We start from the raw sequence: 17,731 nt of genomic DNA, 5'->3' as shown, positions 1-17,731 counted from the left end.
CCACCCCCTGGGTGCTCCCAGAGCCCCTGTGCAGATCCTGGGCCTGACACCACTGCCAGGTGTGAGGCCAAAATAAGTTACACCCACCTCCCCTCCCTGTGCTCCCAGGCACCAGGGCAGGGCAGGATCACCCCTGCCAGTGCCCACATCACCCACAGTGCCCTGCACCAGGGTAAGTGTTTGCTTCCAAACTCAAAAGTCATGGTGTTTGGCCCTGCCTGTTCCCAGCACCGCTGGCCCCAGATTCCATTCCCAGCTCCCAGGGCTCAGCACAGCATGGCAGCCTCTGATGGCAGTGGGGAGCACCTGCAGGGAATGATGAGGTTGGAGGATCAGATTGTTGACCCACCCCAGAGAAGCAGAAGCAAAGGCACAAGGATCAACTCAGCACCAGGGAGGTCTGAAGGTAAGTCCAAAGGGGGCTGGAAGCAGTGAGGCCCCAATACTGTCCCACTCCTCCTCTCCCAGATGATCCCCAGGGAACCATTCCAGGCAATACTCACTCCATCTTGGCTTCCAGGTGGTGGACAGTCTGCTTGTCCAGGTAGCGGCAGAAGAGCGAGAGGAGGTTGCTGGGCAAGAAGAGAGGCTCCACCAGGGAGGCCTTGGGCACCTGCGACAGCTCCCGAGCCACCAGGTACACCGTGTCTGTCCTGGGGGCACCGGCACAGGGGTGAGCACCCCATAGGCTGGCAAACCCCCCACCTCAAAAGCTCATACAGCCTCTCACCACGCCTCAAAGTCTCCACTCCGAGGCTCCAGCGGCACATCCGATGACAGCAGCCTCTCCCCATGGCTCAACAGGGAATAGAGCAAGGAGATCCCAAACTGCAGGGAAGCACCAGGAGGAATATCAGAGCCAGCAGTGGTGGCATCCCAGGGACACTAATGCTCAGGGCCACATACCTGGTTCTTCAAGGCCATGGCAAGGGGGAGCTCAGGGGACCCAGGCAGAGGCTGAGTGAGCTCCTGCAGGACTTCAATGAGTTTGCTGAAGGTCATCCTGCCCACTACATCATTCAATGGGCTGTAGAGCAGGGGCAGAGACTGGCAGGGCAGAGGGGAGAGCAGGAATCTGAGATCATTTGACCAGTCACAGCCACAGCCCCATTCCAACACCTGGGGTGGAGGGACACCGCCACCAGGACTGCTTTAAGCTCTCCTGGAGACCCTTCTCCTCCTCCTTGGAGAAGGGAAGAGACTCCAATCTAATGTCAACCCTCAAGACAGGCCCCCCCCTCAATCACCCAGGGTATCCCCCCAGTGTGAGCAAAAGGGGGAAGGAGACAGCGCAGGTCATCTTTGCCCCAGCTGATGCTGCTCACCTCATCCAGCATATCCTTCTTCATGAGGAAAGGCAGATGGTGGGTGATGGTCAGCAGGATCTTCTCTTTTTGCTCCTGGGTCAAGTGGGGCAGCAGCCGGGCCACAAGCTTCTTGCCCTTCCTCACACACAACAGTTGCAGGAACTCATCCTCTGCCTCCCTGGGGATGAAGGCTCCATTGGCACAAATCCTGGGAGACCTGGGGCATCTCTGTCCACATCCAAAAGGATGAGCATCAGCTCCAGTGGAGGACAAGGCTCACAGGCAGGGTCAGCACAGCCCATGGTGACACAGCAGGCAGTATCCAACACTCCCCAACACCCAGACCTGCTCATCCATGACCATATCTCAGATTCACGAAGACCAGGCTGTACTGCCCACTCCCCTCTCCCCACAGCACAGACTCACTCCTCACTGCTGCAAGCCCCGATTTTCAAGGCTTGGTAGATACTCTCCACTTCTTGGCTCTGCTGCTCCTCCCCCAGGGCCAGGGACATCTTCCGCTGCACCTCCTCCACATCCAGCAGTTGCAGGAAGAGCTGGAGAAAGGGCACACTGTAAGGAGGAAGCTTGGAGCATCTCCTACCAACTGGTTATTCCTGGCCCCTGCTCTGCCCAGGTAGATGTCCCATTGGGAGAGATCCCTGGATGCAAACAGAGCACCTGGACCATCCCACCCTGCCCCGATTTGCCACTCACTCACCTTCTCAATCCTGTGAAGTGCTCGCAGCCGGTGGCTCCCTGCAGCCTTTGGGAGGGGAGAAAGGAAGGCACAAGGGTTACAGCAAGCCCCAGACAGCACTGCCCAGTGCTGGGCCAGCTGCTCCCTGGGGATCAGAGGCAGCTTCAGGACACAGAGCAATCCCACAGGGAGACCACAATCAGCTCTGACTGCCTGAAACTCCATCCCACCCCTTGGCTGGGGACAAGCTACACTGTTGAGGTGGGACCTCCCCCATCCCACTGCTTGGGGCAGCTCCTATAGCTGCTCCACAGTCCAGGGGGAGCTCAAAGCAGCATTCCTGACAATTCAAGGCACCAACCAGCCTGGCTTCCCCTCACCTACCTCCTCCACAAGGGCGTGGTGCACAGCATCGATAGCCCGGCGAGGGCTGTAGCAGGTGGACACGGCAACCTGGCCCAGCGAGCCGGCGATGCGCACCACTGTGAGATGGGGGACACAGTGAGACCACAGCCACAACCCCTTGCCCAGCCTCCAACATTCATCCCAACCCTCACCAGAGTCATAGGTTTCCACTTTCTGGATGAATGGGGTGACCAGCTTTGGGCGCTCCAGCTTGTTGCGCCCACCCAGCAGCTCCTCCTCCACCTGCCTGCGCTCCAGCCGGTGGTAGTACCACTGCAAAAACAGGCATAGCCAAGAGCACCCTCCACCACCCTGGAGGGTTTCTCTAGCTCCCAAAGCCCAGCCCCAAGGAGAACAAGCCACAGGTGCTGCTAGCAGGAGCTCACCTGGTAGTAGTAGTCATCATCCATGTTCTCACTCTGCAGCTGGATCATCTCCACCTTGATGACCCAGTCCTTCTCCTTGGAGGTCATCAGCCCAGCATGAGGGTCCACTTTAGGAGACCACAGCTTCTTGGGGGAGACACTGGCACAGGAGAAGACCCCAGCCTTTTGTGACCATTCAGAGCCCCCCCTGCACCCTCCAGCTCCCTGGGGACCTCCCTCCCCCCCCCATACCTCTGCACCTGCCTGCCCTGCCGCTGCGTCAGGATTCGCTGATGCTGGGGGTGCAGCTGGGTCATGTGGCTGGGTGTGCTGCAGGGGAGACCAGATAGGGGTCAGAGGGGGCTCAGAACACCCCCCCAGCTACTTTGTGGGGTCCCACCCAGACACCCCAATCCTGCTACCTGAGGTTCAGCTGGCTGCTGGCTGAAGGGCTGAAGAAGAGAGCAGGGTCCAAGGAGGGGGAAATGGGACCAAAGTGCATGGCCAGGGGCTGCGGTGGGCTGCCCATGGTGGGGGAGCTGGACTGGAAAGGGGCTGGAGATGTGTACCCTGCAGTCTGAGAGGGAGAAAGAAGCAATCAAGGGTCTGAGCCTTCCCTTCCAAACATCCCAGAGAAGTCAGCCAACTCTGTGCTGGCTTCTAGCTACCACCTCCACAGGGGCCACACACTCTGGTACCACTGCAAGGTGACACCCTGGGATCCTGCCACCATCACCATCCCCTCCAGAGCCACCTCAGTGGGGACACTGTGGTGTCTGACAGTGCACAGTATTACCTGGCTGGAAGTAAAGAGTGGAGGGGGCCTGTGAGCTAGTGGGAAGGGCTGAGGTGGGCACAGGGAGCGAGGAGACATCGGAGGCACCTGCTGTGAGGCAGGAGACGGGAAGCGTCACTGGGACAAGCCTTGTCTCTCCAGGTTGCACCTCCAGGGACAGGGGGGCAGAGAAAGAGGGAATGCAAGAGCCTCTCCACCAACCTTTACCTGCTGGAGAAAGCGCTGGGGGAAGGACTTGGGGGACATCAGTCTTAAGTCGGGGTGCTTAAGCCGGGGAGAGCCTCCATAGCCCCTCTGAATGGGGGAGCCGAGGAAGTTGAGAGCCATATTGGCAGATGGTGGGGGCCTCTCCAGGACTTGGAGGATGGCTTTATCCTGCAGGAGGAGGCAGCAGGATGTAGAAATGGGGCCCAGCTGGGATCAGTTTCATTTCCCCAGCATCAGGCAGCTCACCAAAACCTTCAGTCTTTACTCAAACAGACCATGCACCAGCTGGGCTCCCATTGTGGTAACATAATGCAGCTGGGAACCCACAGGGACACCCAGCATGGGAGTCCCAATCCCCCCAAACTCAACTGTTTTGCCTTCAAACCCAGGCTCTGCTATGGATGGGCAGCTCCATCTACAGCCTTGGCACCCAAGACACATCTGTGCACCTCCAGAGGATGGGGGTACCCACCTCCAGCACAGGGTGGGGCGGGATAGTGCCAGAGCAGGAGCCCCACATCACAGGATCCATCGCCAGCTGGAAGACATGGAGGTGGTAGGCATGGGGTAAGAGGACAGGAGAGGGGCAGGGAACACTGTCAGGGCCACTCAGCCTCATGACCAGCTGGGAGGGGACATTTTTACCATGTCCTCCTTGCCAAACTCTGTCCAAGAAGAACCAATCCTACTGTCCAGCACCGCTGAGTCCTGGCTCTGCAAGGAAAGAAGAGTTACAGATCTGTCTTCCTCCCCCAGGGCCCTCTGTGGGGCAGGACCCACAGGGGTGGGGGCAGAGAGGGGAGCAGCAGGATCCCCCTCCCCGCTCACACGTCACCTCCAGCGTGGGTTTGCTCTGCACAGCTCTCATCACTGCCGGGTCTCCCAAGTCAATGAGCTCCTCACAGGGCTCCTGTTCGTCCTCCTGTTGTTCTTCAGATTCCAGCTCCTCTTCCTCCAACTCAGAGCCCACCTGCTCCCCCTCTAGCTCTGTCCCTCCTTCCTGCAGGGGCTCTCCCAGCTCCACCAGCTGCTCAGCCACTCCAAGCTCTGGTTCTTCCTTTGCTTCAGTCTCCTCTGCTACCACTTCAGCCACCTCAGGGCTCATATTTGGTGGGACCAGGAGTTTTGGGGTGTCCTCCATGGGGTATCGGTCTTGGAGCAGGGAAGCAGAACAGGGCAGGGTGGGTGAGTGCCCACGGGGGTCCCTGCTCCCTGCATTGGGTGCTGGCTGATCTCCCCGACACTGGGGCTCCCCTGAGGTCTTACCTAACCCAAAAGTCATCTCGTTGTACAGGTCGAGCTCCTCATCCTCCTCGGCCATCTCCAGCAGAGGTGCATCTTCCCCCAGCAAGAAGTCCTCGAGGATCTGGAGTCGGAAGCAGCAGGGTTCTCGCTAAGGGAGCGGTAAGCCTAACGTTCTCCCAGAGGGGTCCCCAACCTCCCCCCGACCCCGCTGGTGGTGCCAGGCAGCCCCAAGGGCTGCCAGGTGGAGAAGGGAAGAGCCGGAGCCACTGGCACTGCCAGCGAGGGCAGGACCCGCAAGCTGAGCCTGCCGAGTCCGGAGGATGCGGGCACGGGACAGCACCAGCCCGGCTGGCGCTAAGACACCACTGGGCTGCGGAGTGAACACCCCGCTATGCGGGCACGAGCAGCACGCGAGCAGCACAAGGTAGTGAAGAGCACCCCACCAGCACCAACGGGGCAGCGCCTACTCCGGCACCGACCGCTCCGGGGAGCGCCAGCCCCGGGGAACGAGCACCGCGGAGGGGGCGGGACGCGGAGAAGCGGCTGCGGGGAGGGAGCAGCGGAGCAGGGCGGGCACTCACAACGGGCTCGCCGCCCTCCGCCATCCCGCGGTGCCTCTTCCCTCCCACCCGCCCTGTCTCCGTCCCGTCTCCGTCCCGCGACCCTCTACGGGGCCGCGCTGCCCCCGCCGCCGCCTTTTACGGGCCGCCCCCGCTGCCCCGGCATGCGCTTGCCGTACAGCATGGCGGCGCCCAGCTGAGCTCCCCACCTGCGCCTGCCGTACAGCATGGCGGCGCCCAGCTGACCTCCCCGCCTGAGCCCGCCGTACAGCATGGCGGCGTCCATCTGCGCTCCGCGCATGCGCACTCACCTGGCCGTGCCCCCCGCGACGGGCGTGGATGGGGATGGAGCGGAGGGCATGAAGAGGATGGTAAGGTTTACTGACCCCCACCTGCGGCCCTTGGGGAGCAGAACATCCCATCGCGGCTTTCCCATTGCTCCCGTCTCTTCCTGCCTGCCATGGCGTTCTCTGAGCTGATATCCCTCTGAGGAGTTAGGGGAAACCTGTGGGATGTGGCCTGGACGGAAGCGCTCTGGAGATGTAGAGGTGTGGGCTTGAAAGCACAGCGGGCAACACTAGCGCTGGGGATCTCTGTGTCTTGCCAAGCACAGTGGGCTGTCCTTGTCCCCTCCGAGTGCTGAGAACATCCTGATTATGTCAACCACTCCCAAATAATTCTATCTGCCAATAAAAGCAGAAATGCCCCACAAAAGGAAGATTTGGCTGCTCTGACCAAATCATTGCAGCCTTTTAAAAATATCATGTGGAAAAGAGTTGTAGTTCAGCTTCTCTTCGTGGGGAGAGTCTGTTGGGTGTCACTGGTTATGGTGGAGCTGTCACCAGGGATTTGTGTCCCACAAGGCAGGGAAGGGGTCCATATCCTGCCATCAGCTCTTTGTGTGATCAGTGCTCTCTAGCCAAGCATATTGCCCACCTGAGTGAGGGGATTGCCCACCTGAGCAGGGCCAGACTGCCTGTGGGTTGGGGCTGGACTGGGGCGGTGACCCTCAATGCAATGACCTTGATGGCAGCTCCATCACTGTCATGGCACTTGGAGACAGTTTCTCCTGCAGCCCTGCCATCCCTGATAAGGCTCTGGCTGTAGCTGGTCTGCTTATCTCAATGAAAACTGAATGTTTTCAGCTGTGTGGCCACTGCGCCACCCACCAGGCAGCCAGCAAACCCAGCAGGAGCTGAGGCAGTGGGGATTGGTAACAAGTGTTTTCAGCATTTTCCTTTCTTCTTTTTTACGTGCTGTTTTTAGGATGTTCTCAGTAGGTGCTTTATTTGTTTAATTTAGGTTTTAATAGGATGTAGTAAGCAAGCAAGTCCTGAAGGGGCCCAGTGTTAGAGGACCTCCATGATGCCGCTGTTTTCTTCCTGCTAGTAATGACCTTCCTTTCTTTTCCCTTTTTTTCCCCCCTCCAAGCAGTATTACCAGGCCGCTTGGTGGCATTCCCAGCCAAGGCACCAGAAAACCTGGCTCTTTGGCCTTGGGTTTCTCATGCTTGATGTTGGGGAGTCCATGCTGCACTCAAAACACAGAGTCAATCCCTCACCCTGCAGCTGCTGGACTGAGACATTCCACACAGGCCTCAGGGGAGGTTCAGAAAGGAAGGTGGATGAACTGTGCTACTCTAGGCTATTGGCATAATGCAATCCCTGGAAGCAAAATATTCTGCAAGATGTGGGTTATACGTCCATTTAGGTTGGAAAAAACATCTAAGACCATCGAGTCCAACCACGCCCCCAGTACTGCTAAGGCCACCACTAACTCATGTCCCCAGGTGCCACATCCACATGCCTTTAAAAATCTCTTCAGGAATGGGGGCTCCACCACTGCTCTGGTCAGCTGTGCCAGGGCTGGACAGTCCAATGAGGGAAGAAGTTTTATTTCATATCCAAGTTAAACCACCCCTGGGACAGCTTGAGGCTGTTTCCTCTTGTCCTGCCCCTTGTTCCCTGGGAGCAAAGCCCGACCCCACCCTGGCTCCACCCTCTTGTCAGGGAGCTGGGAAGAGTGACAAGGTCACCCCCTGAGCCTCCTTTTATCCAGGCTGAGAGCCCCAGCTCCCTCAGCCGCTCCTCGTCAGACTTGTGCTCCAGCCACTTCCCCAGCTCCGTTTTTCCTCTGGACACGCTCCAGCCCCTCAATGTCTTTCTTGTCGTTTGGGGCCCAGAACCGACTACAGAATTCGAGATGTGACCTCAGCAGTGCCCAGTACAGGGGGATGATCACTGCCCTGGGCCTGTGGCCACACTGTGGCCGGTACAAGCTAGGTGGCATTGCCCCCCTGGGCTCACATGTGGGCGGGGGTGACCCGCGCCCCGAGCTGTCTGCACCCGGCCCCACGGCAGAAACGAAACTGAATGCGAAAGTGCCGCGCTCCCCGCAGTGCGCTGGCGCGACACAACCTCGGCGCTCCCGTTCTGCCAAGAGACTGATGACGCGGCGGCCGCTCCGCGTCGCGATTGGTCGCGGCGTGAGAAGGTAGAAAAGGCGGCGCGGGGGCGTACCGAGTCAGTCGGTATCGTGACGGGACGGCGAGAAGTTATCATGGGGCAGGGTGTCCTGGGACTCGGGGTCCTGGTGCTGCTGGCGCTGCTCGGCCCGGGGGACGCCACCGATCGTGAGTGCCGGAGGCGGTGTGAAGGGTCCTGCGGGAGGACTGAGGGGCTGGGGGGTCCCGGGTCCGGTCACTGTGCGGGGTGAGTGAGTGGGCGAGCGCTGCCATCGAGGCGATGCCCCCCTTCTCACACCGCGCTTTTTCTCCTCTCCAGAGGCGCCGAAGGTCGAAGTCTACGCCCGTACACGCGCTGTGGAGGGAAAGGAGAACACTCTCCACTGCTTCATCACCGACTTTCACCCACCCAAGATCGAGGTGGAGCTCCTGAAGAATGGCCAACCTATGCCCGACGTCAAGTACGGGGACTTATCCTTCAACGAGAAGTGGCGGTTCCAGCGCCTGGTCTACGCGCCCTTTTCTCCCGCGGAGGGTGACGAGTACGCTTGCAGGGTGATGCATTCCACCATGACGGAGCCACAGATCTACCGATGGGGTACGCCTTCCCTTCCTTCCTCCTCAGTTTCCTGTAGTTTATAACCATGGTGTCACCATTCCGCTTCATGGGAAGTGGATGTTTTCATAGGGTGGGGTGTTGAAGGTCTTGTGTTAGAGATGGAAAACTAACTTGGTTTCAGCTGCAAAGGCTGTTACACGTATCCATGAAGGATTCAGAGAGAACATGCCACGGTGTCGTGGATTTGGTGGTGCTGTGTTGTCCAGTCTCTGCCCTAATGAAGTCATGCGGATAGGAGAGAGCTCACACAGTGGTTTTGGTTTTATATTTAAAATAGAAAGGAGGACACAGTGGTGGGCACTATGGTGGTGACCCAGCCGAGGGCAGCTCTCTGGTTACACCCAGTGGGGGTGGGCTTGTGAGGACTGGGGAGGGGTTGCTGTCTCGACCAAAGTCTAATGCTCTGTCCTTCCCTGCAGATCCAGACTTCTGAGCTGTGTCTGGCATCATCCATGGTGAGTTATGCTGGTGCTGGTGAGGGGGACACAGACCCATTTTTGTAGGGGAAGAGTGTGTAACTTGAAGAGTCAAGGAATAGAGGCAAGCACCCCCAAAAAGTAGTTACTGGTGATTTGGGGCACAGGACTCTCCCCACTTTCCTTCTACCCACTATTTTGGCCTGTTCTTGGCTATCCCTTGCCTATTGGAGTCAAAAGAAAGGAGACCTTTGGAGAAAACCTTCTCTCCATGTCTTCGCTGTGTCTACCATGTACCACTGAGAGTTGTCACAGGTCTCTTAGTGCTTCCTCAGGCTCCACGGTGCTGTTTGCTGTCTGGGGAGGAAGCAGTTGCTGTAGGTGGAAATCCCCGTGCCATGGTGGGAGGCAGGCTGGTTAACCCTGCAGCAGGTGGGCAGCACAGTGTGGGATTCATGAGGCACAAACCAGAAGCAGTTCTGGGTTTAATCACCAGTGTCTCAGAGCTTGAGGGCTTCATATTCTCCAAACTGTCTTCGTGTAACTGATCTGGATTTAGCAACAGAGAAAGTCTAGTTTAAACCTTGATCAGGGAAGGCAACCTGAAGATATGTAGTGCAGGTGACATAACACTGGTTGAAACGACTTATGTAAATGCCCTGGTAGAGGCTGGATAATGATTAACTGCCCAGGACAAGGCTTGGCAGGACTTCTCTTGAAATGACCCTACTCTTGTAGAGCTCTACAGAGTTGTATATGGCCACTCTTCTGGTTTTGGGCAGCTTTTGTGCAGCAGGGATGGGGACTTGGGCCACAGGCAGGGTCTTGGATGTCCTGTGGCAACATGGCACCATGGCTTTGGTTGGGTGGGGCGTCAGCCTCGAGGTCACCAGTGGTAAGGGGTGCCAAGCTTGACTGGGTGTGGGACATGGGTGACTTCACTGGGGTCTGGGGACAAGGATTTGCTCAGCTGGAGTGGAGGAGTTGAGAGCAGGGCAAGTTGCCTGGGGTGTAGAGCAAGGAACCTCTTGATTTGTTGAACTCTGAACCCCTCCAGAAAGGGGATGGAAAAGCAGTTTCTACAGGATTTTTATTTCACTGGAAGGTGGGCCTGTGCCTGCAGCTGGGACAGTGCAGTCAGAGTGCTCTTGAGGAAACCATTTTTCATGCCTAAAATAATTATGGTTGAAGGTGTGACCAGAGTGATTGATGTCCATCTCCTCTCTCCCATGCAGGTGTGAAGAATTCTGCTTGCAAGTCAAAATCTTTTTGAGCTTATGTCCACTTATGAGTGATCATCTTGCTTCAAGGAATTCTTTAATAATGCTTGTTGTTAAAATACCATTTGTACACTGAAGTAGCCCTGGGGGCTTTTTGAGCAGGTAGCTATAAATGCACACATTACTGCTTAAAAACAATTTTAACTCTTCACTGCTTTAAATTACACATGATTTCTAATGAAGTCAGTGATTAAAATGTTTTTTTGAATCATTCAATAACATGAGCTGATTTCATGGGCTCCCCGTGGCCTCTGGGTTGTGAGTGGATCTGGAGCTTTGTGGCAGTGATGCTCAGTTGTGCTTTTTTCAGCTACTGAGAAGGTGCAAAACTAATTTTCCATCAATTACAAAAAAAGAAGTAATGACTTTTCTGGCTGATGTTATATCTGCCTGGTTGGAGGCTCCTGTGTGGCCCTGAAGGGAAGGATAAAGGGATAAAAAAGGGATAAAGAAACCTTGGGGCCATGGGGTGGGACATGGAGTGAGGGGCAGGAAATGGTGCCCACTCCAAGGGCAGAAAATTCCAGCTGATGCACCTTGGGCTGTGGGGTGTAAAGCTGAGCCTGGAGGAAATGTGTCAGTGAATTTCAGTTCTGTTTTTCTCTTCTCTGTGGCTGACCCCATGGAGAAGAGTGGTTGGGGGCATCATCTGTCACACCATGGGGGTTGACGGCACTACCCAAAATCTGTTCCCACTAGCCTGCTTTTCTTTTATTAAGAAATCAGTGTGATAACTTGAGGTGGATCTTCTATATGTGAACAAGGGTTCCTGGAGACCCTGGCAGTCACACAACCCATCTGGGGTTTATTAAGATTTGCAGTGATTGGTGTTGCAAAACACCCACCTGAGGCTTTTGAGGGATCGTGGCTTGTTCTGTAGCTCCTTTTATTACAACCATATTTTTTGTTAAGGATTAGGAAAATCCAGACTTGGAGTTCCAGCACCCAGGTGGGAGATTGCTGGTGTGCAGGGCCTGGTTATGGTGATACCTTCAGGTTTTTAAGTGTTCAAACCAAAACCAGGAGGGGTGAGGTTGTCACAGCTGGGTGATCATGTACAGAGCATGTCACCCAGTGTGGGACAGGAGGACCCACCAGATCCAGTGCACAGGGGATTGGCCAGGGACTGTCACAGCCCCAGCAGAGGTCCTTGGGTGGGAGGAGATCATCTGGGAGGGGGAAAAAGGTGTGGACTTCTCCCCCAGTAACCCAGTGGAGCACCACAACCTGCTATGTGAGCCCGAGTTGCTGTGGAGAACATTCTGGTCCCCTGTGGATCGCAAAGGGCCATCAGGGTACTTTCTACCAGCTCGGCTCCACCTTTACTATCCTCAAGAGCAGTAGAGAGTAACCACTCTGGGTGGGTACCCAGGTGAGTAACCACTTCACCAGGAAAGCTTCATCCTAGCTAGGACACAAGTGGAGTTGACTGCAGAAGGTGAAGATGCTGTGGAGGTAACATGAGACCACCCCATCTCCAAAGGACACGTCAGCATCTTCTCACACTGGGGGAGTCTTTCCCCTGATTGCATCTGTGGCATTTTTTTCCTGGTCTTACTTAGGAAATACTTGGATGGTTTACTCAAAAATCCCCTGTCTGTGGAGGAACAAGAACACATGACCACCCCAGAGGCTGATTTTGAGTAATACCTGGATTTCAGTATCTGGATACACCTTCTGTTTTATCTGGCATCCTTGGGGTTCCAATACCCAGGGTGTCACTGCTTCTGGCTTTTCAACAACAGTTCCCAGTGGATAGGTTATCATGAGGCATGGCTTGGGAAGTTTGAAATATAAAACAAGCCTCATTTGTGCTTTATGAAACACAAGAAAATCTGCTGTAGTTTCCTCAGTCAATAAAATATGGGTGGTTTGGGGAGAAAAACTTCTAGAACACCTTAGGATCCACAAGGATCAAGTCCAGCTCCTGGCCCTGCAGAGGACACCCCAACAGTCCCACCATGTGCCTGAGGGCATTGTCCAAACACTCCCTGAGAACTGATAGGTTTGGGGCAGCAACCACTGCCCTGGGAAGCCAGTTCCAGAGTCCGACCACCCTCTAGGGGAGAACTTTTGCCAGATATCCCGCCTAAATTTGCCCTGGCACAGCTCCAAGACGTTTTCCCCACACCATCCTTCGGCTGGTTTTCCTGCCACCATTGCCCCTCAGGACTGTTCCCTCAGGCCTGGTCCTGTCCCCCCTCAGGGCTGTTCCATCTCCCTTCGGGGCTGTTCCCTTGGGCCCGGGCCCGGCTTCCCTCAGGGCTGATCCCTCAGTGCTGTCCCAGCTCCCCTCAGGGCCATTCCTGCCTCCTGTCAGGGCTGATCCCTGAGGACAGTTCTCGTCTCCTCTCAGAGCTGTCCCTCTCCCCTCAGGACCAATCCCTCTTCCCCACAGGGCTGTTTCCCTCGAGGCAGTTCCTATCTCCCCTCAGGGCCATTCTCGCCTCCCCGCAGGGCCGTTCCCGCCCTCAAGCTGATCCCTCAGGGCTGTCCCGGCTCCCGTCAGGGCCGTTCCCGCCTCCCCTCAGGGCTGATCCCACAGGGCTGTCCCGGCTCCCCTCAGGGCCGTTCCGCCGCGATGTTCCGCGGCCGCCGTGCCTGGTTCTCGCAGAGTGTCAGCCCGGGCCCGCGGGGACTCTGGGGTGAGGGGAACCGGCGGTGGCAGCGCCCGGGAGGACACCGAGCTGACAAGGAGCCCGAGGGAAGATGGAGAGGGAAACACAGCCCCGTCACCTCTTGATGGGGGCACAGCCTCATCATCCCTCGGCAGGGCAGGGGGGGGGTACAGTCTTGTCACCCTCAATGAGGAATGAGGATGAAGGGGGACACCTTCATCACCCCTCAGTGGCGATGAGGAGAGAAGCCAAAGCCCTGTGACCTCTTAGTGAGGATGAGGAGAGTGGCACAGCTTTGTCACCCCTCGGTGGGGCAGAGAAGAGGGGACAAAACCCTGCCACCCCTCAGTGGGCATGAGGGGGGTACAGCCCTGTCACCTCTCAGTGGGGATGGGGGGGATGCAGCCCTGTCACCCCTCGGTGGGGATGAAGGGGGGTCCAGCCCTGCCACCCCTCGGTGGGGATGAAGGGGGGTCCAGCCCTGCCACCCCTCAGCAGGGCACAGCAGTGGGCACACAACCCCATCACCTCTCAGTGGGTCTGAGCCTCCCAGGACAGGGCAGAGCATGCTGTGGCTGGTCCCTCCAGTGCCAGCACAGCCAGTGGTGCCCCCACACTGAGGAAAAGCCCCAACTGACCCTCAGTGGGGCAGTGGGAGTCCCACAGCCGTGGGGGCCCATCACAGCTCTCACTTCAGGTCCCATGCCTGTGGCCCCACAACCAGCTGTCCCCACTGCAGGTCACCCCAAGGTGTGGACTCCCTGGTGTGCCCATCTTCCCCTCACCCCCTGTCCCCCACAGTGGCCGGCGGAGGGGCACTGACCCACTGGCTGGACGCCGAGTACCTCTTCAGCAGTGATGCCACCCACCCTGACACCCGCAGGTGGGTGATGGGGGCATTTGTCTATGGCTTTAATGTATTTAATGGAAAGTATTTCCTGGATACTGACCTCCTGTAAAAGTCAGAGGGTTGTTTTTAAAGTCCTGGTATGGGTCTGTCGAGGTTTTACTCCTTGGTGGAGTCTGGAAGATCACAACCATGCTACACTGTAGGTAGACAGAAAGAAAAAAAACATCCATGTGTTGAGCTGAGCTTAACTCTGATATAAATTAAACTAATTGTACTAATTTCCTGCTGCCTGGGAATTACCTGCTGGAAAAACAAGGTCTAAAACAGAGGTGACACCATCCCCAAGAAAGGAACCCAGAGGTAAAAAGCTGGTGTGAGTTAACGCTGAAAGGAATGGTGGGGTAAAAATGTCTGGTAAAGGGCTGAAATGCTTAATATGAAAACATAGAGAGCTCCAGAACATTCATAAGAATATAAGGAAAGACTTCAGGATCTTTCTCATTTCCTCAATATCAGTGAATATTTATTTACTGTCATGTAAATATATTTAGGGGCTGTTGTTAGGGCAGTTGCTATGGGGGGGCTATTGCTATGTTTCCTGCAGACTTTGCTAGGCTGAACAAAGCAGCTTCTATTTAACACACCAGAGTTTAAAACTGGCTTAGTTTTTTGGAATCCTTCAGCCACCACCTGATCCAGCTGTGGGAGGGGAATCCAGAGGAAACCAGAATAATGACTTTCCTTCCGCCACACTTGCTGCTGGACTGGGCTGTTCCCATAGGGGAATTACATATAATTATATACTGTATCAATATGTATAAAATACATATTCCATGTACATATTTAGATAATTTCTTGGGGAAAATGTAATCATTATCCATACCCTTAAGCCCCACAAACAATATTTAGTTACCCTCTAAGGAGGATGGTGAGAACTTGAGCACCCTCCACCTTCCCTTCCTTGCTCAGCTGTGTGAACAGGGACCAGTGGGGAGAATAAATGAAGAAAAATCGAGTTTTTGCCCTCCCTTCCCAAAGATATTTCACCTCAAGAGTGGAGTGGGGCCACTAAACCCCTACAAATATGTTTACCCAGTCCATGGTTTCCTTCTCCCAGGCTGCTCTCCAGGGGTGCTGCTGGCAGCCAGAATCTCAGTTAGAAAATCACAGGAAATCAGGCACTGCTGCCAAAAATAACAAAGCAGGCCGGTTTTAATGACAACATCCCTCCAGACTTCTTGGGTTTGGTTTATTTCCAGGTTCACTTTGGAAACGAGTTGTTTTTCTCTTCCAGCATACACGAGAGCCTCAGTTACATGGAGGGCAGAGCCACTGTTTTTCACTCGCGTTACCTCTCGGCGTGCGCACGCACTGGCACCACAGAGAAGCCATCGGTGGTTCTGGGCCACTTTGTCCTGCCCCCTGCTTGCCTGCAAGAAGGTCATGGAAAAAAATCTACCTGGATTTTAATTCCAGCAGGTCCCCCCATGAGCTTAGCCATGGTGCAAACCAGAAACCCCAGTTACTTCCCTGCAGGGAGGGAATTTCCATTTGCTGGAGTTACTTCATCTGTTATCATGGATGGTTTGCTTTGGAAGGAGCCTTAAAAGAAGCCCATCTCCTTCCACCCTCTGCCATGGGCAGAGACACCTTCCACTAGACCAGGCTGCTCTGGCCTTAAACACTTCCAGGGGCAGGGCAGCCACAACTTCTCTAGGCAACTTCTGCAAAGGCCTCATCAACCTCACAGAGGAGGATTTCTGCTGAATCTCTAATCCAAGCCTGCCCTTTATCCACTAAAGGCCATTCACCTTTGCCTTGTCTCCCTAGGCCCTTGTCCCAAGTCCCTGTCCTTTAGGCTCTGGAAGGGGCTCTCAGGTCTCTCTGGAGCCTTCTCTTCTCCAGGTGAGCCCCCCCAGCTCTCCCAACCTGGCTGCAGAGCAGAGAGGCTCCAGCCCTGGAGCAGCTCTGTGGCCTCCTCTGGACTTTTTTCAGCAGCTCCACATCCTTGTGCTGTTGTTGCCCAGGGCTGGAGGCAGCTCTGCAGGTGGAGCCTCACCTGAGGGGGGCAGAGGGGCAGAATCCCCCCCTCCCCTGCTGCCCACGCTGTGGGATCAGCCCAGGGCACAGAGGGGTTTGGGACCCAGTGCACACAGCTGGGGCCTGTCCAGCCTTCATCCAACACCCTCAAGTCCTCAATCCATTTCCCCAGCCTGAATTTGTGCTTGGAATTGCCTTTGCCCAGGGCCAGGACTTGGCCCTTTGGCTTGTTCTCAGAGGCACCTGTGAGTGCTGGGCCCTTGCAAAGGCAGCAATGCCACAGTCCTATTATTTTATGCCCTCACCATCATTTATTTTATTGTTCTTGGCAGAAATCAGAAGGAAAATCGGGTGTTTTATTTGGGAGCAGGCAGACATCCCCAAAGAAAAGGTAAGATGAGAAATACATACTATAGATGTGGCTTAAAAAAATAAAGAGTTCTGTCAGCTCCAGGGTTTTCATCCCAGACCCTCAGTCCACATAGGGAATCAAATGTGTCTCAGAACAGCTGGAGGTGCAGTGACCACAAAATGATGGTTTTCAATACTTCCTCACTAAGCAGAGTTTCCACAGGAACTTAGGAAAAATGGGCATGCAACTCAGGAAGTGTCAGGCAGAAAATTAGAGAGATGAAAGCTCAGTCGGAACTTAATCTGTCCACATTTGTAAAGGATAGTAAGAAGCGTTTTTATAAATACCTTTCAGGGCCAAGGAAAACCTTGCCCAGACAGATGCCCAGTCTCCCAACACACTGTTCCAGGGATTCTGATTGTCACAGGCAGAGCTCAGCCCTTTGGCACAGCACTTTCCCTCTCATTTCTGTGCCCTCTCCTCTAAAAGCAACTTCCTAGCACTTTTGAAGCAAAAACGCATTTAGATTTAAAATCAAGCTCTAAATTACATTTGAAATCACAAACCCTAAAAATTCCATTCTCAGAGCATGTCCCAAGTGCTCCAGGAGGGCCCAGGGCACAGTTTAACTCAGTCCTGTATTGGTATTCGTAGCCCAAGGAAAATCCACCAGAGGAACCGGAGGCAGCGAGAAATGGCTGTGAGGAGGAACCAGAGGAGGAGGTGCTAGACCTGGATGAGAGGTATTTTCCTACTACCCTGGGTGGGGGGATTTGGACACACCCCCCAAATTCCAAGCAATCCCAATGCATAAGAACTAACACACCAATTTTTTCCCCTCCTGATAAAGTAATGGAAGCACAGACTCTGAAGTGCCTGCCCAGGGGGAATTTCCATACCAGGTTCTCCATGAATATCCCATAAACAACATGGTGACAGGTAAATACACCTGGAAAGGCCTGTGGATGGAGCAGAGGGAGCAGGGACCCCAGTGAGCCCATTTATCCTGTGCAGGATATGCCTCTGCCCGGGACATGAAGAAATACGAAGGCGAGCTCCATGATTTCATCCCTGGCACATCGGGCTATGCAGCCTACTGGGTTCAAACCAAAATTAGCATTTACTGTGAGAGGAAGACCAAAGTGAAAAGGAAATTTTAAGGAATAGATGGCTGGAGAAGCAAAAATTTCAGTTTAAGAACTGCCAGAAAGGATTTATAAATTATCCTACTGCAGCTCAGTGTGTTCGGTATGTGTTTAAACACTGGCTAAATTCACTGCAAATATTTACTTTTCTTAAACTTCACAACAAACAAATACAGACATTTCTCCCCAAAACACAAATATTTTGTCTTTTTATTCCTACCAGAAGGGGAGGGTTTAAGCCATGGCTGTGAACAGTTTTCCTTTGAGGGACACACAAGTTCTCCTTGCTTATACTGTATCAGGGAATTGTAAGACTTTTCCCTTTAACTTAAGCACTTGTAAGTGACCAGTGGGGGTTATAA

At 54.8% G+C, this 17,731-nt stretch overlaps 3 protein-coding genes across 3 annotated transcripts; 2 read left to right on the top strand and 1 right to left on the bottom strand.

The window, feature by feature from the left end:
- Positions 1-499: 499 nt before the first annotated feature.
- On the bottom strand, positions 500-6,167 carry PATL2 (PAT1 homolog 2). The gene is made up of 18 exons (XM_071568586.1): positions 5,897-6,167; positions 5,047-5,146; positions 4,616-4,932; positions 4,426-4,494; positions 4,253-4,318; positions 3,781-3,948; positions 3,574-3,663; positions 3,200-3,354; positions 3,030-3,107; positions 2,799-2,937; positions 2,565-2,685; positions 2,392-2,489; positions 2,029-2,073; positions 1,734-1,864; positions 1,326-1,485; positions 907-1,047; positions 731-828; positions 500-653 (listed from the first exon to the last, which is right to left on the bottom strand). Exons 1-18 carry the CDS (start codon positions 6,005-6,007, stop codon positions 500-502), a joined length of 2,241 nt encoding a protein of 746 aa, XP_071424687.1. The 5' UTR covers positions 6,008-6,167.
- Positions 6,168-8,098: 1,931 nt separating this feature from the next.
- Positions 8,099-10,575, top strand: B2M (beta-2-microglobulin). Its single transcript, XM_071568585.1, has 4 exons — positions 8,099-8,217; positions 8,369-8,647; positions 9,088-9,123; positions 10,320-10,575. Exons 1-3 carry the CDS (start codon positions 8,145-8,147, stop codon positions 9,099-9,101), a joined length of 366 nt encoding a protein of 121 aa, XP_071424686.1. The 5' UTR covers positions 8,099-8,144; the 3' UTR covers positions 9,102-9,123; positions 10,320-10,575.
- A 2,370-nt stretch (positions 10,576-12,945) lies between these two features.
- On the top strand, positions 12,946-17,384 carry TERB2 (telomere repeat binding bouquet formation protein 2). The gene is made up of 7 exons (XM_071568830.1): positions 12,946-13,009; positions 13,784-13,865; positions 15,127-15,272; positions 16,187-16,263; positions 16,879-16,967; positions 17,075-17,163; positions 17,239-17,384. Exons 1-7 carry the CDS (start codon positions 12,946-12,948, stop codon positions 17,382-17,384), a joined length of 693 nt encoding a protein of 230 aa, XP_071424931.1.
- The last annotated feature ends 347 nt before the right edge of the window (positions 17,385-17,731 follow it).

The sequence above is a fragment of the Pithys albifrons genome, chromosome 13 (assembly GCF_047495875.1).
Source record: "Pithys albifrons albifrons isolate INPA30051 chromosome 13, PitAlb_v1, whole genome shotgun sequence".
In the NCBI taxonomy this organism is placed as follows: Eukaryota; Metazoa; Chordata; class Aves; order Passeriformes; family Thamnophilidae; genus Pithys; species Pithys albifrons.
The sequence above is the reverse complement of the archived record's forward strand: the minus strand, read 5'-3'. Positions and strand labels throughout refer to the sequence as shown.

Excerpts from the sequence above, each read along its gene's own strand:
- TERB2 (XM_071568830.1), top strand. The coding sequence starts at position 12,946 with ATGTTCCGCGGCCGCCGTGCCTGGTTCTCGCAGAGTGTCAGCCCGGGC. Across the intron at positions 15,273-16,186 it reads CCCTGCTTGCCTGCAAGAAG|TTTTATTGTTCTTGGCAGAA; the intron begins GTCATGGAAAAA and ends CACCATCATTTA. Across the intron at positions 17,164-17,238 it reads CATAAACAACATGGTGACAG|GATATGCCTCTGCCCGGGAC; the intron begins GTAAATACACCT and ends TATCCTGTGCAG.
- PATL2 (XM_071568586.1), bottom strand. The coding sequence starts at position 6,007 with ATGGGATGTTCTGCTCCCCAAGGGCCGCAGGTGGGGGTCAGTAAACCT. Across the intron at positions 4,495-4,615 it reads AGAGCAAACCCACGCTGGAG|AGCCAGGACTCAGCGGTGCT; the intron begins GTGACGTGTGAG and ends CTTTCCTTGCAG. Across the intron at positions 654-730 it reads AGTGGAGACTTTGAGGCGTG|GACAGACACGGTGTACCTGG; the intron begins GTGAGAGGCTGT and ends CGGTGCCCCCAG.
- B2M (XM_071568585.1), top strand. The coding sequence starts at position 8,145 with ATGGGGCAGGGTGTCCTGGGACTCGGGGTCCTGGTGCTGCTGGCGCTG. Across the intron at positions 8,218-8,368 it reads CCCGGGGGACGCCACCGATC|AGGCGCCGAAGGTCGAAGTC; the intron begins GTGAGTGCCGGA and ends TCTCCTCTCCAG.